Raw genomic sequence first — 23,522 nt, forward strand, 5'->3', positions numbered from 1 at the left:
ATTCAAGGAAGCTGTAGTTTTCCATTCTGTTCATTTTGTTATTGTCTCTTTAAAAACTGACTATATATTGTATTTAAACACTGTATACGAATAGTGTTAAATACAATATACAGTAAAATATATAGTTTTTAAATTCACTATATATTCACTATAACCTAAGTTACCCGTAATAATAATAATAATAATAATAATAATAATAATAATAATAATAATAATGATATTCAATTTCAAGATTTTCTGAACTATGTCGTTTTATCACTATTAGACAGGCTGAGGTAACCACCTTGTTAACATCTAAGTAGCTATGTTAGTTCTACTTCCATGGAAAGAATAAAAATGGAGAAGGAAAGAAGCTATGACTATTTTTATTGATGCTGTACATACCAACAGATCATGTGATATGAAACAAAACACAGCCCATTTGTACAATCAACAAACACTCACTGCTGAACCAGTCTGACCAGGAAATTGACACACACACACACACGTATATACTAACCCCTTTAGACTTACAACCATGTACAATAAGCAAACAGCCAATTACACAAACACGATCAACACAATTGCACACAAACAGAAGCCCCATGGGTCCCTGGTGGGTTTTTGTCACAGTCTGGCAGGGTCAGACTGTATGAAGTGTTGAAATGGACCCAAAATGCAGACACCATGAAACAAAACTTACATGTTAACAGAAAGCCAGCTGTTTATTAAGGCTGGTGAAAAACATTACCAAACAAAAGGCAGAGGAGAATGAATGAATGAACAGAAACACACAGACTAAATACACACAAGGGTGATTAGGGGGAAGTGGAAACACATGGGGAAACAGCTGTCTCATGCCACGAAGACACAATTGGAACCCAGCGGACTCTGACCTTTTTGAGTGACAGGAGGCAGCGCTTTCCCTATGGGCAGAGAAGCTCCAGTTGAAACAGCGAGAGGGAGCCTGTCTTTGAGGGGACTCATCTGGCTCTGGGCGGGTCTCAGAGACACCGCAGTCCTCCACCTGCTGCCTCACCTGCAACAGAGCACTCGCTGTGGAGAGTGGGCATCACTGGCCAAGCTTCAGACACTCGCTCTCTCGCCGCTTCGCTCCTCACTCGCCCTCGTTCAGCGGCTCAGCGGCTCAGCTGCTTTCGCTCGGCACAGGCAAGGCCCACGCCACCATAAAAAAGGACACTCAAGAGCAACTCCCAGTGGTGAGTGACAATGACTTTTATTCTCACCTCCCATTTGATGTTAAAAGTAACAAACTCACCTCTGATCTGTGGGGAGCTTCCATTTTGGACGATGGCGTGGACTGGGAAAACTTTTTTCGTTCTGCACCCTTGGTGCTACTAGCACTCCTAAATCAGAGACTCTCAGCCATGTTTCTATACCTAAGAATGCTAAGGCCATTAACAATGAAAGTTCGGAGACAGTTTTGTCTGGTCCAGTCGCCTCCCGTGCCAATCCCAGACTGGAGCCAGCCTCACCTCCCTAGAGGCTCAGCTGAGGCTCTCCAGCCATTGTCCTCATGCCCTGAAGGCTCAGAAGAGCTAGCCTGTCCACCCGCCAGTTCACTATGTCATCCACTCCCTCATTCAGCTTTCCATGCCCTAGCGCAATCTCTGGTTAGGCTAGCCGACTTATTTCCAGCTCAAGCACCAGGTTTGCTCGCCCAGGCTGCAGCTTTGTCTCCTTCGATAACCCAGTCTTCAGCTCAGCCATTAGCCTCCCCAGTCCAGTCAGTTCTGGCCTGGCCGCTCCTCAGCCATAGGTGTCTGCACCTGCAGCTGCTCCTACGCCTCCGCCAGCTCCCCTGCCGTCGCCTGCAGCTGCTTAAATAAAATGATTTTGAACTATGGAAGGTTGAGTGTGGCCTACTAACTGTCACTGATTTGGTTTTGTTTCTATGTTTATGTTTTATTAAAGATGCTAGCTTTTCATTTAAAGGTTTCTGATTCTGGTTTCTTCACTGTGCTTTGTTCCACTCCCTTCCAAACTAGAACTGTTCCAGAAGCTTTTATATCTGTCATACAGTTGCAGCATCTTACAGAAGGTAGTCCCAGGATGGACACGCACGCACGCACGCACGCACGCACGCACGCACGCACGCACGCACGCACACACACACACACACACACACACACACACACACACACACACACACACACACACACACACACACACACACACACACACACACACAGGTCCATCCATCCATTCATCCATTTGCTTCTGCTTATCCTTTTCAGGGTCGCGGGGAGTGCTGGAGCCTATCCCAGCTGTCGTAGGGCGAGATGCAGGGTACACCTCGGACAGGTCGCTAGTCTGTCGCAGGGCTAACACACAGGTTAATTTAAAAATCTAAATTGCCGATAGGTGTGAATGCGGGAGTCAATGTGAGTGCGAATGGTCTGTTCCTATCCCCACACACATGTGTTACCTTCAATTCATTATTTATACAGCACAAAATCACAACATCAGTCAGCTCATGGTGCCTTATATTCATACCTTTTATTCTAAGGTAAAGATTGTACAATAATGCAGTGACTCATAATTAAATGCAGAGTGTATAAGCACATGTTGAGTGAAAAAGAAACACTCAGTGCTTAATAGTAATTCCTTAGCAGTCTACACCTATTGCTACTACTAAATGCTTTAGCAAAAAGGAAAGTTTTAAGCCTAATATTAAAAGTAGAGATAGTGTCTGTCTCCCGAATCCAAACTGAAGCTGGTTCCACAGAAGAGGGGCCTGAAAACTGAAGGCTCTGACTCCCATTCTACTTTTAAATACTCTAGTGACAACAAGTAAGCCTGCAGTGTGAGAGCGAAGTGCTCTAATAGGGTGATATGGTACTACAAGGTCATTAAGATAAGACGGGGCCTGATTATTTAAGACCTTGTATGTAAGGAGCAGGATTTTGAATTCTGGATTTAACAGGAAGCCAATGAAGGGAATCCAATACACGAGAAATCTGCTCTCTCTTTGTAGTCCCTATCAGTACTCTTGCTGCAGCATTTTGGATTAACTGAAGGCTAACCAAGTTCAGATTCCCACCTGGTAAGTCTTAGAATGGTGTGGCTACGTCTGCGGCTTTCACTACATCTTGTACCCTGTATGATTGTGTGCAAGCTTTGATTTAGCATTACTATATAGCATAGCATAGCATCTTTATTGATAACGGACTCACAGTTTCCTAAGCGAACTGAAAAGGTTCAATTTGTTAAGTAAGACCTGAACCATTTCAAAGCCACACCTGTTATACCGACACACTGCTCCAAATGCAAGATTAAAATTTCATGGTGTACAGTGTCAAATGCAGCAGTCAAATCAAGTAAAATAAGAATGACACTTTCACTAGAATCACAAGATGAAAATATATCTTAAAAGTGCTGATTCAGTGCTATGCATTGCTTTAAAACCAGTTTCAAAAATCTCCTGAACGCTTTGTGCATTCAAGTATGAGATCAATTGATCATATACAATTTTTTCCAAGCCTTTAGATAAAAAGGGCAGCTTAGATATTGGTCTAAAGTTTTCAACAGTGTTTGTATCTAGCCCAGGTTTCTCAAGAAGTGGTTGCACAATTGCATCTCTGAAATTCTTTGGAACCATACCTGAAGTAAGGCTGCTATTTAGAATGGTTAAAATGGTTGGACCTAGGAGTGGAGGCAGTATTTTGTGTGCATTTCCCAATCTACACACCAGCGTATTGGGAGATAGTCGAAGATCAAGTAAAACTTGGCGATCATAGACCAGCAGGGAGTCGACATCATAACAAAATAAAAACATTAAAACAGAAACTTGGAGGAACATCTGCACCATCTTGATAGGAAGACAAAAATATGATAAATGACTGTACAGACCAATCCTTATAGATGTATATGTTGTTGTTTAAAGTTATATTTTAACATACTATTGTGGTGGAGCATAGCTCACCGTTTGAGATGGACATGAATCTATCATGTTAAAGCTACCAGTATTATTATATACCAGAGTATTAGGGCCACATTAAGGTACAAAAATATTGCTGAACATTTGGAGAATACTGTGGAAATTTGGAGATGAAAGTGAAAAATCTATTTGGAGCAAAAGGTGGAATTGTGCAGATTGCAGTTGTTGTTTCAAGACCAACTGCCACGGCTGCTGTACCCTTTATAAAAATGCCTTGTGTAGATGAGTTAGTGAAACAAGCTTATCAGTCATCGAGTGATACAACATCCATCCTCGTTATTGCATGAGGGTGGAACCATCGATAACCTTGCATCTGTCCATGACCAGCCGTTTCATTTTCTACAAATCCACCCAACTTTTACAAGCCTGTGTCTTTTCTCCTGATTTTTCCTCTTTCTGCACCATCTTTTCAACGTCCTTATACTGATCACCGCATTGTGTTTATGAGCTCAAAGACAAATCATTGGACACTTTGGAGGCTTCCCTCCACATTTGGGCGATCAGCTGTTGCTCATAACTTCCTATGCTTGCTTGTGTCAGGCAGAAACCAGAGCTGCCGTTTACAAACAATTGTCTGAGGAAGCGAGGAAGAAGAGCGGGCCACCAAGTGAGAATACGGAAATACAGGAATATCCTTGATTTTGCGTCCTGCTCGGGGCTGCCGACGTTGGATGTTTTAGCTAAAACGGGCTTCGAGTTGAGTGCATGCCTTCCCCACATGGTTTTCATCAGGATGCCGAGCTTTCCTAGAACATGTGAGTGACCATCTCATTGTCCCATGGCTTATGATAAAAGGTAAGAAGTCTCGTGTAGTGTGCAGGGCGAATGTGTGCCAAGTTCCTCAGGATTTAACCAGAGATGCTTCAGCCTCGCCAATTAAGATGACCCTATTAATCTGCCGTTCGATCTCAAATAAGGCATTTACCCTCAATGATCTTTTGATTAGGAATAACTTGGATTTTAAGTTCCTAACCAAAACTAAGTGGAATATGTAATTTTTTCATTTTAATGAACTGTGCCAGGCAGACCGTAATTCTCTAACCACATTGCGTCTTTCAGGAGATGGAGTTGGGTTGGCTGTTAAATCCCGTGGATTAACATGGACATTACATGGCTCACTAAGTGATTCTCTGCATTTACCCCTTTCACTCAGTAAAGCAGTGGGCAACCATTTTGCAATGTCTAAAAATTCTAGATAAAGTGGCTCGTCTTAAAATCAGGAAAGCCAAAACTGTCTAAAGAGTTTGGAAAGAAAAGCGTCTAGACTTCTTTAAGTTGCTTAAAGGCATTTCACCTCTCATCCGAGAAGCTTCTTCAGTTTTAGGGTCAAATAGTGCAGAGTCCCAGATTAAAGCCCTGTGGGGGTGTCCCACCGATAGGGGCAAAAGGGCCCCCTAATGATCCTCTACCTAATCACAGGAGGCCAGGTGTGAAAGCCAACACTGTTAAATCTTGCCCTGGTTTACAGAAGCTATCCACAGCTTTAGGCAAGTTTGCCGTAAAACTGTTTTTTCCTGTTTGTCTAAGGCTTCCTCAAATCATCTTCAAGCAAAATGCCGCATCAAGGCTTTAACCTGCAGTCATAAATTCTCCCAAATGTCTCCTGTGTTAAAATCCTTGCACTGGCTTCCGGTTGGGTACAGATATCAGTTTAAATTCTTACTTTTACATTTAAGCCCTTACAAGATGAGGCCTCCACTTATATCATTGTGATTCTTCCACCTTACTCTCTATACCGGATCCTTAAAAACATTGATAGTGGTCTTCTAACTATTCCACAGAACCGTTGGAAAACAAAGGGGGATCATGCTTTTCAAACCCCAGCTCCTGTGGAACAGTTTATTCCCCACCCCCTTCCCCCCAACTATGCACCATTGACTCTGTGACTTAGACAGGCATTTGGTTAACTTGGGTTACTTACTACTTACTTACAGGCCATTTTACTTGCCTCTGTGCTTCATGTTCTCTCTGTCTCCCCTGTCAGCCATGTCCCCTTATCAACTTTGCGTCTCTATGCCTGTCTCCCGCTTCCTGTTATCCTTTGAAAGTCTCGTATCCTGTGTTCAGTCTTTTGCATTTTGCTTTTCTCTGTGTCATTACATCTGATTAGTCTGAACTGTGTTTCCACCTGTTCCCAATCCTCTTGTTATCCAGTGTTTAGTACAAACACTTCACCGAGTTCTTTTGATTCCTCAGAGACATCCAATGGAAGACAAAACACTGCTCAGTAGACCATTTAACATTTTATTTCTCTTTCATATTACTTCATGAAAGGAGATGCGTCCTCCATGACACGTTGCAGTGGATCTCAAAATGGTGGTGTGCCCCTAACAGTTTTATTACAGAAGCTCTCTCATTCTAGTCTAAACAGTGTCTCAGTAACTTTCCACTAGAAAATGGTCCCCTGTTATCTACTTTTCCCCGGCAGGCATGAGCGAGAGTCTACAACATTCCACTTCCCAAGGACACGTAGTCTAATGCCTTCATTTTTCAGGGCCGTGTCCACTTAATACTATTTGTTGTCATGTTGTGCACCCTTACTGCTGTGTGTTTCCCTCGAGCTCCTGTCTAAATCTGTAGATTCCACCAATAAAGCTGATGTTTTCAGTTAACTTCGCCTGTTGTGATTCCGGTGTTTGGGTCCTACATCCTACCTACCACACAGCCAAACCTTGACAGTTCCTTTAACAGAAGGACACTTTACATTCAAGTCAGCACAGCGACACTGAGGAACCACTACGATGAGGCCAGAACCCAAACCCAGGATAAAGAGTTTCAGTGAATGTGGTGTTGAAGGTGTGGAGGTGGATCAGAGTGTCAGAGGAGACTCTGTAGAAGGACAGAGTGCCAGCAGGACAGTCCACATACACTGCTACTCTGTTAGAGACAAAGGGGGAGGTGGAGGAGGAGATGGATGTTTCTCTGTTATTGTAACAAACAGATTCAGGACCATCATGAGAGCAGATCAGGCACCAAGACTGATCATTCCCTCCAAACAAACAGTCCTTACTGCGTCCCTTTCTTCTGATTCTTTGGTAACTCACTGATATATCAGCCCATCCTCTCCACTCAACCTCCCAGTAACAGCGACCAGTGAGACCATTTCTACACAGCAGCTGATAACAGTTTTCAAATCTGTCTGGATGATCAGGATATGACTGAATCTCCTCCACATGTGTCACCTTCCTGTTGTTGTCAGACAGTTGGAGGTTTGTGTTTACTGTGTTTGTGTCAATTGTGAGTTGACAGGAATCTGATGGAGAGAACAAACACAATCCAGCTGCAGTTATTGATTCATCATCTGTTCATTGATTGACACTTTGATGATGACTCCTGACATCAGAGATGTGAATGAGTGATGTGACAGTTTGAAGATGGTTGAATGTGTGCTGCTTTGTTTTCATGAATAACATTAAAAACACACTTACACTTTCTTAGACCTGGTCTCAACCATCGGACTCCAGCAGGCTCCACCCTGAAATGAGGAGGAGGGGGGGGGGGGGGGGGGGGGGGGGGTCAGACCAGCACAGTCTCTTTCAGCAGGCACACATGGAAATGGTTCGATCAATTGTCAATTGCTGATGCTAAGGTTGATGCTGCTAACAAACTCAGTAAAAGGCCAGTGATGTTGTGGGGATGGAGCTGGACTATCTTAGGGTTCTTATGGAGAGGCGCATGTTATTCAGGATAAAGACAATGCTGGATAATTACTCCAACCCACTCCATGACGTGCTGACTAGCCACGGGAGCATGTTCAATGAGAGACTGAGACTACTAAAAAGCACAATTGAACAACAGGAAACCATTCCTACCTGTGGCCATCTCCCTGTACAACTCATCCACCTAACACACTGTATATCGCTATAGCTACACTCTTTTTGCACATGCTCAGATATTTATTAGAAAGGGACATATGTGACAGTTATATATATATATATATATATATATATATATATATATATATATATATATGTATGTATGTATATAGCCGCTTGAGGAGGTACACCAGAGAAGTAGAAGGCAGCAGAATAAACCAGCTGTTCTCCACAGAACCAGCAAAGCACCACCAAGGCTGGAGACGGAGCAATACTGGAAGAGCTAATGGGAGAAGGACGCAACCCATAACGGCAATGCTCAGTGGCTAGTGGATCTGAGGGCAGACCATAGCGACCTCCCTGAGCAGGGTCCACTAACCATCACAGTGGCAGACATCCAAGAAAGGGTCTCCAGTATGAAGAGTTGGACAGCACCAGGGCCCGACATGGTTCACGCCTACTGGCTGAAGAAGCTGACTGCACTCCACGAGCGTCTCGAATCACAAATGAACCAGCTGCTAGTTAACGAGAGACACCCAGAATGGCTAACCGAAGGTCGGACGGTCCTGATCCCCAAGGACCCCAAGAAGGGACCAGGCCCCATCCAACTACCGACCAATAACCTGCCTCAGCACTACATGGAAGCTCCTGTCAGGCATCATATCGGCTAAGATGAACAGGCACATGGGTCAGAAAGGGGCACAGAAAGGAATTGGCAAGAATACCAGAGGCGCAAAACACCAGCCACTGGTAGACAGAACAGTTAGCTGAGACTGCAAGACCAGACTGACCAACGTGTGCACTGCCTGGATTGATTACAAGAAGGCCTATGACTCAATGCCCCACAGCTGGATACTGGAATGCCTAGAATTGTACAAGATCAACAGGACCCTAAGAGCCTTCATCAGGAATTCAATGGGGATGTGGCGTACAACACTAGAGGCCAACTCCAAGCCCATAGCACAAGTCACCATTAAGTGCGGGATCTACCAAGGAGATGCTCTGTCCCCACTGCTGTTCTGAATAGGCCTGAACCCCCTCCACCGGCACATAGAAGAGGTGGCTGATATCCAGAAATCCTACCAGTGGCTGGACAAAGCTGGACTGAAAGACAGCACAGAGGCACTAATCATGTCAGCACAAGAACAAGCTCTGAGTACAAGATCCATAGAGGCTGGGGTCTATGACACCAGGCAAGACCCCAGGTGCAGGCTGTGTAAAGGTGCCCCTGAGACAATCCAGCATATAACAGCAGGGTGCAAAATGCCAGCAGGCAGGGCATACATGGAGCATCATAACCAAGTGGCTGGCATAGTATACAGAAACATCTGTGCCGAGTATGGCCTGGAAGGTCTGAGGTCAAAATGGGAGACGCCCGCAAGGGTGGTGGAGAATCACCAGGCTAAGATCCTGTGGGATTTCCAGATACAGACGGACAAAATGGTGGTGGCTAACCAACCGGACATAGTGGTGGTAGACAGAAGAAGACGGCTGTAGTGATCGATGTAGCGATCCCAAATGACAGCAACATCAGAAAAAAGGAATACGAGAAGCCGGAGAAATACCAAGGGCTCAGAGAAGAGCTTGAGAGGATGTGGAGGGTGAAAGTAACGGTGGTCCCCGTGGTAATCGGAGCACTAGGTGAGGTGACTCCCAAGATAGGCGTGTGGCTCCAGCAGATCCCAGGAACAACATCGGAGATCTCTGTCCAGAAGAGTGCAGTCCTGGGAACAGCTAAGATACTGCGCAGGACCCTCAAGCTCCCAGGCTTCTGGTAGAGGACCCGAGCTTGAAGGATAAACCATTAGCTTTTCAATAGTGATACTCGATGAGCCACTTTTGAAACTCTACAATGAGGGAAATGGCTACAAAAACATTGCCGTATTCCCCAGGTCTCTCTACTGGTTTAGGCAGAATTTAATCAGTCGTAGTTTAGTCTGTCACCTATATTCAGTGTTCAACACTGAAGCTATCTGATAACTAATACAATCCGATTAGAAGCAGAGAGCATGTCCAGCCTGCCATGCTTTTTCAGTGGTACCGTGTATCTGTGCTTAATAGGAATCAGCTGTAACTCTTATCATCATATGCAATCTGGTTTCTCTTTGATGGATTTTCTGATCAGCAAAAACCTGCATCAAACTTACTTGTAGATTCTTTTATACTTGGGTTTCTTATATTCTGTTTTTCTCAGTTTCTCTTGTTTTACAGCATTTTAATAAATCATGATACATCAATGTAATGTTGATTTTTGTATTAAACATAACTGTGTTCAGCGTTCCACACATTCAGATAATGTAATAATTGCGTAGAAGTAACAAAAGAAAAATTCAATATTGATAAATGGTAGATGAGGCAAAATGTCTGTGAAGGTTCTCAGTCATCCAGGTCATCGTAGACTAAGGAGCTTGGAAAGAAAAGCGTCGGGACTTCTTTGAGTTGCTTGAAGACGTTTCACCTCTCATCCGAGAAGCTTCTTCAGTTCTAAGGGTCAGTGGTGGAGAGTCCCAGATTTAAACCTAGTGGGAGTTTCCCCCCCAAAGAGGGACAAAGGACCCCCTGATGATCCTCTACCTAATCACATGAGCCAAGGTGTGAAAGTGGGTGTGGGTCCTAATCAGCCAGAGTTTCGGGTGAGCTCATTGTGAAACCTGTGAACGTTGGCATCCTCGAAAGAGTGCCAACTGAGTCTTGTCCCTCCACGGGACAAGACTCAGCAGTTCATCTGCATCTAAAGGATAAAGGTCACTCTTTCGAGGATGCCAACGTTCACATTTTGGACAGAGAGGACAGATGGTTTGAAAGAGGAGTGAAAGAAGCCATTTACGTCCACTGTGAGCGACCATCTTTGAACAGAGGCGGTGGTTTACGACACCAACTGTCTGCCATCTATAATCCAGTTTTGAGATCCCTTCCCAGACGCCTTAACGCCCACTCACATCCTGGGCCATCTGACCTCAGGAAATCACATGATAGGGTGGGGCCAGGTTTCACAACGAGCTCACCCAAAACTCTGGCTGATTAGGACCCACACCCACTTTCACACCTTGGCTCATGTGATTAGGTAGAGGATCATCAGGGGGTCCTTTGTCCCTCTTTGGGGGGGAATCTCCCACTAGGTTTAAATCTGGGACTCTCCACCACTGATCCTTAGAACTGAAGAAGCTTCTCGGATGAGAGGTGAAACGTCTTCAAGCAACTCAAAGAAGTCCAGACGCTTTTCTTTCCAAGCTCCTTAGTCTAGATGAGGCAAAGTTTCTGATTAGCTCATAAGTGAATAGGTAAGAAACATATCTACAGGAATAATTTCTTCTAAATAGAACGCAACATAATAATGTGTATGTGCTAGTCCCCGCAGGGAAATCTCTGCTCTGCATTTAACCCATTCACCCAGTGAAGCAGTGGGCAGCAACCAATTCAACGCTCAGCGTTAATTGGAGTCGAACCCCCAAGCTTCTGATCATGGGGTCACCACTCCACCGAGCTACCCCGCCCCTGACTGAGCTACCCCCCCCTGAACTGAGCTACCCCCCACCCCTGCCTAATCTGTCAGTTTCAAGACAGATTTCCTTCTATCATGTATGAATTTATCATCCAAGTAGACTAGTATTTCTTTTCTGAGTAAAGAAAAACCTACTGTGTGTGGTTGCTCAGATCATGTCTGTGGGACCTGAGTGAGGGACACATAAAATGTTTCCTCTTCTTCCTCCTCTATCAGACATTCTCTCCATACCTAAGTGTGTCCAGTCTCCAGCCTGGATCCTTCAGTCCAGCCGACAGCAGCTTCAATCCTGAGTTTCCTGGATGATTGTAGCTCAGGTCCAGCTCTCTCAGATGGGAGGGGTTGGAGCTCAGAGCTGAGGCCAGAGAGGTACAGCCTTCCTCTGTGATCAAACAGCCTGAGAGACTGCAGACACACAAAACAATACATCTGTGAATAATTAACCAGAACTTTAATACTTGCTCAGGAGCATTTCTAAACTCAAAAATATCCTGTCATCTAAAGGCCTGGAAACTGTTATCCATGCTTTCATATCATCACGTCTTGACTATTGTAACTCTCTCTATCTAGGCATCTGTCACTCAAGCCTGTCCCTGCACTCGAACTCTGCACTCCTCCAGTCAAATGCTTTTATTAGTTCCCCTCTCCCAGTTCAAATCTGAAGGTGACAGGCTTTCTCCATTGCCGCCCTGAAACTCTGGAACAATCTTTCCCCTTTCATAAAATCCTCTTCGTCCTTGGAAGTCTTCAAATCGAATCTGAAGACCTACCTATTTTCCAAGACTTTCGGATCTCTCTGACACCCCTTTTATTCTGTTTCAGTTACCCTGGTCTTTTATCTCATTGGATGATGTTTGAATGTGTAACACGTATACATGTATTTTATGTGCACGTATGTGTGCTTGTGTGTGAATGTGTACATTTTTGTATACGTATGTGCATATTTGCATGTACACTTTTTTTGTTTTTTACAAAAATATATGGATGTCTCACAATGTTTCTATGTTTTCATCTTATCTATTTTAATTCTTACTATTATATTTCTCTGTTCAGCACTTTGGCCGACACCTGATGTCTTTTAAATGCACTATATAAATAAAGATGACTTGACTTGACTTGACTTATTGGGGAAAACAGGATCATCACACTGTCTTGGAACTCTGGCATGCAGGCCATTTTGCTCACTCTCTTTCTTATGGTGGAGTCATAAACACCATCCTTAACTGAGGCAAGTGAGGTTTGCATTTCTTTCAATGCTGTTCTGGGGTCTTTTGTGACCTCTTGGATTAGTCATTCCTTCATTTTTGGGGTATTTGCAGTCAACCAGTTGCTACTCTTCTATGTTTTCTATGGACAATGGCTCTCCCTGTGGTTTGCTGGAATTCCAAAGCTTTAGAACTGGCCTTATAACCTTACTTGATATTTAAATTTCTTTGAAGATCTGAAAAGTTTATGTGTGCCCAATGTAAAAATAATAAGAAATCACACCTTTTCACAGACCATAAAAAGAAAAAGAAACCCCAACAATCCACCCAGCAATAACACACTTCCCCAGCAAAATTTCACAGAGGTGATTTACATCTACGATGATTTTTCTAATATACATTTATTATGAAATAAGTGGTAATAACTAATTAACCAAGAGAGAAGTAAGGTACAGAATAGGTGGAGGTGAAGAGAGGCTAGGAGCCGGAGGGCTCTTTCAACATGTTCTACCATGGCATAGTTAGGAAGAGAAATGGAGTATGAGTAACTTTGACGGAAGACTATGTGAATAGTGTTGTGGAGGTGAGGAAAGTTATAGACAGGGTTATGCAGCTGAATTTAGAAGTGAAGGGGTGATGATGAATGTTAGGGAGGCAGAGCCTTCAATTTTCAATTGGAAAAATCACCATCAGCGGCCAATGGCCAGTCCAGCTTTTGTGCTATATATCGGTTGTTAAATTTAGCGTAGAAATACTTTACAAACTTTCAAAGATGAACTTACGGACTTGCTTTACTTCTCTGGGATAGCTTTCTCTGTGATGAAATACCAGTTTGGAAGCAAGTAGCGAGGCTCCAAATGCTTTCAGTGTAAAGTAACTCCAGACAGTCGACTGGTCTTGCACATGACAGGCGCTCTATCATGTCAAGCATACTAGTCTGACATGCTAAGGTCATGAGCTGGGTTACGCCATGTCGCATGTTTTCTAAGGTGCTTTTGTGCTTAATTGATCGGATTACATTTTTTATTCCTTTCCGATATCCGATCAAGTAATTTAGGTCAGCATCGGACTGATACCGATACATAATATCGGATCGGTCCATCCCTAGTTGTAATCATTTTCTAGATATTTAAATTTTCAAAGACAGTCAGGCTTTCAGGTTTAATTACTTGTATGCCCAGACAAAGGCAGCTCTAAATTTGTATTTATGAATCCCAGTTATGCGCACATGTACTGTTTGTGAATGCTGCATAATAGCACATAGAAAAAAATGATCTTATTATCTTGCACAACTAATGTGATCATTTAGACAAAAAATCTCCAAGAATTTCTTTCATGTCAAGCATTCCAAAAGACTGTGAAATGGAGATACCATAGAAGCAATATACAGATATATTAATATAGCTGTGTATTGCTTGTATACACATATATATTAACCCTTTAAGACCTACCACAGAACCATATGTATAATACAATATGAATGCATTAAGTCCATAGTAACTACATAAATTGCAAAAAAATTCAATAAACTACAAAAAAATTAAAACTTGTTTTGGTTTTTTTTGGGGTTTTTTTTACATATATTTCTACTTAGAGAAATTTAAGAGGTTTATCCCTCAAAATTGCAAAATATAGTTTACAACAACAGGAAATTTATTTTGAGTGTCTTCATAGTTTTGTTTTTGAAATGCACCAATTTTTATATACTGTAGAAAAAAACAAAAACAAATCGTATAATGTAATTTTGCAAAGAAAACAGCATGTGCATCAAATTCAACTATTTAAAGCAGTGCAATTTGAGTTCTAATCATCCCAGAAACTATTCAGAAAAGGATGAAGTAAAATATGACACCAGTATAGGCTTATAAGGCCTATATGTGTAAAAGAAAAACAAACATCCATTTTCCGGGAAATGATGTCACTTCCGATTTCGGGCAGGTAATGGCGGACATGCGATAGTTCTCACTGACGTCTATGTCAATGTAGGACGTGTTATGACCAGCTGATCGGATCGACAAAGCGTGTTTCTGGAATATTATGTTTTTGTTGTTGCAATTTCTTTTTATGCAATTTTTGCAAAGCTATATGTGGAAGGAAACTGTAACCTAGGACAAGCTGATGGCATAAGATGTAAGTACAACTACTTTGGTTTCACATGCAAAAAAAAGTTATGGTACTAGCTTATGTGGTTTCGGTTCTACAGGGATTTAAAAATAGTTACACAAAACGGAGCGTGCCTGCTCAGACCGGCTTTAAAGGGTTAATATGAATACAATCTTTGTCTTGTTTTGGATATGGTGATAAAGTTCTACATTAGTTAGATTTTTGACTAATGGTATGATTCAGATTTTAAAGTAGCATGAGTGAAAAGTCTGAAGCCTGACCTGAGAATTTCCAATACACATTGTTGACTTCTCACTCCATCACACAGAAGCTTCACTCCTGAATCCTGCAGATCGTTGTTACTCAGGCCCAGCTCTCTCAGACCAGATGACTGAAAGCTGAGAACTGAGGACAGAGTTTCACAGATCTTTTCTGAGAGGTTACAGCCACACATTCTGAAAATATATTAACAAGACGACAAAAGACACTGGCGTTAAAGTGCGTTCAAGCTGCAGCGAATACTTAATATTTGCCAATATTAAGTTATCTTTTATGAATCGCTATATGAATTGTATTTTTGTATACCATATGCACTTATGCAACCTGATAACATCTGACTTGTTTGTATGGACAGCTTGCATGCTTTGGAAGGAACTATGAAAGCTGAAATTTATATAAAAACTAGAGCAACATATGCTTGCCTCCGGATGACATTTATTTCAGGGAAGTATTCACCACCAATGTAAAACCACATACTGCAACTATTACAACAGCATGGCTTCATCTTGCATTGACATTGTGAGGAACCTTAGAGTCATTTTTGACCAGGATTTCGCTTAAATTGGCTTCCCTTCATTGGCTCGCTCTTAAATCCAGAGTTAAATTCAATATTCTGCTCCTCACATTCAAAGTCTTAAGGAATCAGGCCTCTTCTTATCTTTATGACTTTATAATACCATATCACCCCATTAGAGCACTTCATTTTCACACTGCAGGCTTATTTGTTGTTACTAGAGTATTTTTATCAGCTATCAGAAAAAAATATCACTTGACCTCACCTGACAGTTTGCAGTGCACAGTCTGGCCTCTCTAGTCCAGCCAACAAAGGCTTTGCTCCTAAATCCTTCAAGTCATTGTTACTTAGGTCCAATTCCATCAGAGTGGAGTTCTGGAAGCTGAGAACCGAGGACAGAGCATCACAGCTTCTCTCTAAGATGTTACAGCCACTCAGCCTGAATAATTATGAACAAAAACACAAAGTGTATCAAATAGTTCAAATACATTTTTGTACAGTGTGGAGTTGCTAGTGTGGATGTTATTTTATGTTGTTCCAAGATGGGCATTAGTCGTGATTAATCTGTGTGGAAAAGGGTACATATATTGCAAATTACTGTGACTTGGACTGAAGTGGTCAGAATATAAAATATAACAACATATGGTTGGTGTTTGTCTAGTTGGCTAAATTTAAACTTGATTGTTAGCTGACCAGAGTTTTTCTAGTTTGCAGTGTTGGCTCTTCATTCCAGTAGACAGAAGTTTCACACCAGAATCATGCAGGTTGTTGTTACTCAGGTCCAGCTCACTCAGATTAGACAACTGTTTTCTGAGAACTGAGGACAGAGCTTCACAGCTTTTCTCTGAGATGTTACAACCACGTATACTGAAATAATTATGAAAAAGAAGACAAGGCTGGTGTTAAGGGTTTTTTTCTAGATGCAGTGAGGAGTTACTCATTATTTAGTTAGTCCATCCAGGTTGATTGGATGGAATTATTACATCTTTATAATAATTTGCAATGAGTAAATAACAAAAAAACCAAAAAAACAACAAGTTGCTTTGATGTCAATTGAAATCCCCAAAATATGGAAATCCAAAATATGGATTAAGTTATAAAATTAATTTAACACAGAGCATCCCTTAATCTAACCTGAGTTTTACCAGTGTACAATGTTGACTCTTCAATCTAGCAAACATAAGTTTCACTCCTGCATCCTGCAAGTCATTGTTGCTCAGGTCCAGCTCTTTCAGACTAGGCGGCTGGCAGTCGATAACTGTGCACAGAGTTTCACAGCTTTTCTCAGAGAGGTCACAACCACTCAGTCTGAAAATGGTGAGTAAGAAAGACAGACAGATTGTTTTTAAAGTAAATCCATGGACAAAAACTATATCTGTTTTGAATATTTCATGACTTGATTAAAATCCCATTGTTTAATGTTAAACAAGTCAGTTAATTAGCTTCAGTTCTTTTTGGTTAGTACTGTCATTTGAAAAGAAAAGAAAAAACATTTTATTGATCTGACCGGAGGCTTTCCAGCTTAACGTGAGGACTCTTCATTCCACCACACAGAAGCTTAACTCCTGAATCCTGCAAGTTGTTGTTGCTCAGGTCCACCACTCTCAGATTACAAGACTGGGAGGTGAGAACTGAGGACAGAGCTTCACAGCTTCTCTCTGAGAGGTTGCAGCTACTTAGTCTGAACATTTATGAAAAAGAACAAAAACACACAGTCTTCACTTTTAGTCTAAATTTGATTTATTTTTTTGCCCTGCTCCTGTTTGCAGAAACCACACCATGTGCTACCTTTTTCTGCCATCAAACTAAATGTAAAAAAAAAAAAAGTCTTTTACAACACTGGAGTACAATCCAGCCTTAACTTGACATACACCTTTGTCTGAAGGGCATCTTGTATGACATGACCATGCTTTAGTGATTCACAGAATTATATTTTTAAAAAGTAAACGTATGAGCATTTATTTACTTACAGAGCTTTGTTGGAGGCTTTGACCACTGGCAGCAGCCTCAGAAGAGCCTCCTCTGAAGCAGAGTATTTCTTCAGGTCAAACACATCCAGATCTTTTTCTGATGACAGTAAGATGAAGACTAGAGCTGACCACTGAGCAGGAGACAGTTTATTTGTGGAGAGATTTCCTGATCTCAGGGACTGTTGGATCTCCTCAATTAGAGAACGATCATTCAGTTCATTCAGACAGTGGAACAGATTGATGCTTTTTTCTAAAGACAGATTGTTTTTGATCTTCTTCTTGATATACTTGACTATTTCCTGATTGTTCCGTGAGCAACATCCCGTCCATGTCAGAAGGTCTCGTAGGAGAGATTTATTGGCCTGCACGGAAAGACCCAGGAGGAAGCGAAGGAAGAGGTCCAGGTGGCCATTTGGACTTTCTAAGGCCTTATCCACAGCACTCCTGTGGAGATATTTTGAATTATTTTTCTCCCTAAATAATTTAGACCACTTGGATGATGCTGTTTGTTTGTCTTCTACCAGGTTGATGCCAGAGTTAATGAAGGTTAGGTTGACATAAAGAGCAGCCAGAAACTCCTGAACACTCAGATGGATGAAACAGAACACTTTGTTCTGATACAGTCCTCTCTCCTCTTTCAAGATCTGTGTGAACACTCCTGAGTACATTGAGGCTTCTCTGTTAGCGATACCACACTCTGTCAGGTCTGATTCATAGAAGATCAGGTTTCCTTTTTGCAGCTGATCAAAAGCCAGTTTTCCCAGAGACTCAATCATCTTCCTGCTCTCTGGACTCCAGTGTGGATCTGTCTCAGCTCCCCCATCATACTTGACATTCTTCACTTTGGCCTGAACCACCAGGAAGTGGATGTACATCTCAGTCAGGGTCTTGGGCAGCTGTTCTCCCTCTCTGATTTTCAGCACATCCTCCAGAACTGTAGCAGTGATCCAGCAGAAGACTGGGATGTGGCACATGATGTGGAGGCTTCGTGATGTCTTGATGTGGGAGATGATCCTACTGGCCTGCTCATCATCTCTGAATCTCTTCCTGAAGTACTCCTCCTTCTGTGAGTCAGTGAACCCTCTGATCTCTGTCACTCTGCCAACACACCCAGGAGGGATCTGATTGGCTGCTGCAGGTCGTGTGGTTATCCAGAGGTGAGCAGAGGGAAGCAGTTTCCCCCTGATGAGGTTTATCAACAGCACATCCACTGAAGTGGACTTTCTAGGGTCAGTTAGGATTGTAGTTTTATGGAAGTCCAGAGGAAGTCGGCACTCATCCAGACCATCAAAGATGAACACAACCTGGAAGTCTTCAAAGCTGCAGATTCCTGCTTCTTTGGTTTCAGTAAAGAAGTGATGAACAAGTTCCACCAAGCTGAACTTTTCCTCTTTCAGCACATTCAGCTCTCTGAAAGTGAATGGAAATATGAACTGGATGTCCTGGTTAGCTTTGTCTTCAGCCCAGTCCAAGGTGTATTTCTGTGTTAAGAATGTTTTCCCAATGCCAGCCACACCTTTTGTCAGGACTCTTCTGATTGTTCTTTTTCTTCCAGGTGAGGCTTTAAAGATGTCTTCTTGTCTGATTGTTGTTTCTGGTCTGTCTGGTTTCCTGGACGCTCTTTCAATCTGTCTGACCTCATGTTCATTATTTACCTCTGTAGTCCCTCCCTCTGTGATGTAGAGCTCTGTGTAGATCTGATTCAGAAGAGTTGGGTCTCCTGCTTTAGCAATCCCCTCAAACACACACTGGAACACATTCCGTAGATTAGCCTTGAGTTGGGGTTGACATTTTTGAAGAGTCTCTGAAAAAATTGGATAGGCAAACATGGCAAAGAAAAAACAGACACTGGTGATTTCAGTTAGCAAGTTAGCAACTTGGGAAACAAAATTGAACACAATACATACAGGACAAGAGACAAAATAACCAGTATAAAACCTGACACACTAAAGTAAAATTATAATGTAAAAACTGGTTGAGAAAGGCAATTTTTATTGGTTGTACTAGTATCTTATGCTCAGTGGTGCAGTGAAACTACACCTACGCATTTTGTGCAGGTTTTTGCACTAAGGGTGTTGGTGTAGCTTAATTTTAGCTGATGCTGACTCTCAGAGAGAAGCTGACCTTGCAAAATAAAAAATATAAAAATACATACTACGGATACACCACATGAAAACAAGCAAAAGGGTTTTGCATTAAAAACATTTGCTAAGAGTATTCAACTCTTACCTTCTGATGAAAGTAATAAAGGTGCCTGAACTGAGGGATTTCCTGTTGGATGAAAGAACATCTTGAATCATGGCCTCTTAAAAGTGATTTATTAATTAAATTAGTTAGTACTTTATTAATCCCTTGAGTGGGTTCCTCTGAGAAACTCAGTATAATGTTGTGTCTGCATACTGCATTACTGTGTTCAGTGTCTCTTTTCTCAGACTGACCTTGACTCATCATCTCTAAAATGGATGTCGCCAATTCTACCACATGGTCAGTAGTATATGTCTGCACCATCAAATCTACAGTTTCCAGTCTGCTTGCTTTCTCCAGATGGCACTTCCGAATGGTAGTGAAATCACCTACAGGTACATTCTGTAGGTACCAGTGGAAATGTTTCAGCTCCTCTTCTCCCAGATTCTGCAGTATATACAACAGCTGCTCCTGTACAGATCGTTCCATAGTCTATCTATAGACACATTAAAAATATCAATACAGAAAGACAATGTAATCTTTTACTAATGTACATTTACAAAAAATATGTAATATTTCTTACTTTTTTTTAGAAGGTTATGTATGTGTGGTTGTTTAGAACTACAGTGAATAGGGGGGTGCTTGTTCCACAAACTGCAGTTAAGGTACTTTTGCATATAAAAGAAAATCTGTTACATTTCAGGTCTTGTCAAATGATTTCACAAAACACTGAAAAACCCTATCAACATGAGATCCTTGGGCAAGATACTAACCCCAAATTGATTTCTCATGCACCCATCAAAGTGTGAATGTTAGTAAGAAAGCACTAAGAAAAATGTGCTTGAGTGAATGGGCACAAGTTATATAACGTGCTTTGAGTGCTCAGAAGAGTAGAAAAGCGCTATATAAGAACTAGTGCATTTACCATTTGAATCTGGTGACTTCTTGTTAGGCTAGATGGAACAGTCCCATCATAACTTTACATATGAAAACAGATTTTTGGTTATCGTAACATTAGAAAAAATAAAGACTTAATAGATTTAGTGAGTGAAAAAGAAACAGTCAGCAGTCTACACCTATTGCAGCATAACTAAAGGGAGGATTCAGGGTAGCCTGGTCATGCCCTAATTATATGCTTTAGCAAAAAGGAAAGTTTTAAGGCTAATCTTAAAAGTAGAGATAGTGTCTGTCTCCTGATTTCATACTGGAAGCTGGTTCCATACAAGAGGGGCCTGAAAACTGAAGGCTCTTCCTCCCATTCTACCTTTAAATACTCTAGGAATAACAAGTAAACCTGTAGTGTAAAAGCGAAGTGCTCTAATAGGCTGATATGGTGGTGATTGTGCTGAAGAGGAAGCCTGCTTGTGGATTATGTCCTCTCTCTGTGCCTCACTGCACATATATGTAGCACTGAGTTGTTCCCTGTTGTAAATAAACTGTCTTCTTTTGATTGCAAAGAACTGCACGTGAATCCATCCAGTAGCCATGACACTAAAATTAAGTTATTGAATTGTTGAATGCTTTAATATAATTTCTTTTGGTTAATTATTCAGTTTGTTTACCAAGTGTTAATTTATTAAACAAACATGATGCCCGTTCGGTTAGCCTGCTAGATCTGGAGACTTGGAGCTGTTTCTTTGGTGAGAAAAGTAACAGTTGCAGTTGCTAAACATGCTGAAATGTTTGGTCACCATTGTTGTTATAATTTTGTACAATGAATGGGTATACCAAGTCAGCTGCCTTAAAGGAACAGTATGGATTAAATCCTTTAGTTTCATGAGTGGCAAGGATGAGATTATGATTTATTACAATTATTACAAGCAAAGAAAAGTGGAAGCAATTTTTAAAAAATCCCTAACGGTCAGCTTTGGTGGAAGATTCTAAAATAAAATTGCTTCTGTCAGATTCAGAAGTGTTTTCATTAAAATGTAAATATTAACGTCTGATTTAACAGCATGTTCAGGACATAAATATAGAAGTTGTATTTTAATTTTATAATAGGTTGAAGTTCAGCTATTAAAGTGCAGAGCAGAAACAGTGGAAATGTTCAAATGGAGCAGACAAACTTAAAGAGAACAGAGAAGAAAATTCAAAGAAGTCAAACCTTTAAAGAACGAAGTGCCTCTTATGTCTGAGTGTAAAGATTAATTCAAAAAGAACCCTGCTGCTGCTCTTATTACAGATTTATACTCACATGCGCTAAAAGACGGAAGACTGCAGCCTCTTTGGTCCAGCTGTGAGTCCGTTGCCGTGAATTATGGAATGGCGGATTTGTGCTTTTTGTGCTGGAACTAAGCTGCATACAGCTGATGTTAGACAGGAAAACATTACCTTGACATGGAGCTTCAGACAAACACAATAATTTCAGGTCAGGAAAGAGAATTGAAACTTTAATGAGGAACCAAACACTGAAGAGGCGTTTATGGGGAAATTGGAATTGATCAAAAGCAGAAATGGATCTGTGTGGATCAGCTGCACTTTGACAGAAACTTTTATACCGAGAATATTTTCTACATATTTTAGACACGAAGCAAAAATATATTTGATTTTCTAAATGTTCATGGACGGATGGACGTGTTTAAACTGCTTCATCGTCCCATGTCTTCTATGTAAGACATGTCTGTGCTGATTTGTCGCCCTCTCGAGGTCAAAACACAAAGTGCATGATATCAGAGGTCAAAGGTCAGAGCTCCTGTGGGTCTGACGGCCTCACGCTGGAGAAGGATGAAGGAGTCTGACCTGAGCCAGTGTTTGACATGAACACATCAGCACTGCATTCAGTGAGCCTAACAACAGCCGTTAGCATCATTTCAGTGTTTCAGTCATTTAAAAACACTTCCCGTCACTGTGGTGGTTACTAACCCTAACCATTTTAGTCTCTTTGCATCTTTAAATGCAAATCCATCCAAGCTTTAGCAGAGCAAAAGAAGGTGCAAGCTGTTCTATGATGTTCATACCAGAGAAGGCACGATACCACTTTTTTATGTCCGATACCGATATCATAAATTTGGATATCTGCCGATACCGATATGAATCCGATATACTGTATTTTTTAATCAATAAAACTGTTTTTTTAATATTTTGTTGCATTTTGTATAAGTTCATATTCAAGTTTAAATAAACAACAACACTAAAGCTATTTTGTTATACCTGTATGTAAAAAATACACTGCACCCAAAATATTTCATAGTTCAGCAATACTGATCGATCGAATAAACTTAAACCTGCACCATCCTCGCTATTCTGGTATTTTAAAGAGTACTTAGAAGAAATATTAAGCAACCTAACTAATAGGGTTGCAAACTTCCAGCAAAAAATAAATAAATAGGGAACCACCCCCCACCCTCCACTTCATGATGCTTAATCGACATAATCAACTTTAATCTGATGCAGTGTGAACAAAAAAATGCACAGAAATAAATTCTTTTTCAAGAATAATTAAATAGATTCAACATCTTTCTTCTACAGAATCGCAGACTGCACAGATGGTATCTTCCCAAAGGAAAAAGTACTATAGCTTACTAGAGTATATTAGACTTAATAGCTACTATATACAGTAATGGACTTCTATATATTTTACATAAGGTTAAAACTTTCAGTGTAAGATTCAGACAATTATTTATTAAAAGCTAGACTTTTTAAATGAGAATAACAAAGAAAAGTATGTCTTTGTGCCCCCTTTTCCCTGTTCATGCCCTATCGGCCCCCTGGCTAAACTTTGCTAGATCCGCCCCTGCACAGTTAACAGCTGTCAGCTGCGTAGAAAAGGATCCTGGTCTGGAAAGTAATATTAAATAAATTCTAACGACAGCTTATCAAGCTTAAACGTGCTGCTGTTGTTCAGCTGCTGTTTTCCTCTTTTTGGTGCAAATAAGTGCGCCAAAAACAAAGAAGAGAGATGCACTCGCGACAGAAAAGCCGATCAGCTGATCATTAAGCAGTTTCAGGATTGAAGTAGCGGCAGGAGAGAGAGAGAGAGGCAGTCTCTCCATATATCGGTTGTTAAGCTT

General features: G+C 41.3%; 2 protein-coding genes across 2 annotated transcripts in view; one reads left to right on the forward strand and one right to left on the reverse strand.

Annotated features, from left to right (window-relative positions):
• The window catches only part of LOC134624309 (nucleotide-binding oligomerization domain-containing protein 2-like), a 1,192,597-nt gene that overhangs the window by 391,271 nt on the left and 777,804 nt on the right, over positions 1–23,522 (forward strand). The window lies entirely within an intron of this gene.
• On the reverse strand, positions 6,189–21,806 carry LOC134624352 (NACHT, LRR and PYD domains-containing protein 3-like). The gene is made up of 11 exons (XM_063469337.1): positions 21,707–21,806; positions 19,767–20,008; positions 19,558–19,599; positions 17,329–19,132; positions 16,866–17,039; positions 16,052–16,225; positions 15,624–15,797; positions 14,847–15,020; positions 11,489–11,662; positions 7,369–7,415; positions 6,189–7,193 (listed from the first exon to the last, which is right to left on the reverse strand). Exons 2-11 carry the CDS (start codon positions 19,999–20,001, stop codon positions 6,652–6,654), a joined length of 3,540 nt encoding a protein of 1,179 aa, XP_063325407.1. The 5' UTR covers positions 20,002–20,008; positions 21,707–21,806; the 3' UTR covers positions 6,189–6,651.

This window comes from Pelmatolapia mariae, linkage group LG3_W, assembly GCF_036321145.2.
Source record: "Pelmatolapia mariae isolate MD_Pm_ZW linkage group LG3_W, Pm_UMD_F_2, whole genome shotgun sequence".
NCBI lineage: Eukaryota > Metazoa > Chordata > Actinopteri > Cichliformes > Cichlidae > Pelmatolapia > Pelmatolapia mariae.

Excerpts from the sequence above, each read along its gene's own strand:
- LOC134624352 (XM_063469337.1), bottom strand. The coding sequence starts at position 20,001 with ATGGAACGATCTGTACAGGAGCAGCTGTTGTATATACTGCAGAATCTG. Across the intron at positions 17,040-17,328 it reads AAAGCCTCCAACAAAGCTCT|ACTAAGTAGCTGCAACCTCT; the intron begins GTAAGTAAATAA and ends ATAAATGTTCAG. Across the intron at positions 7,194-7,368 it reads GAGACCAGGTCTAAGAAAGT|ATTCCTGTCAACTCACAATT; the intron begins GTAAGTGTGTTT and ends TCTCTCCATCAG.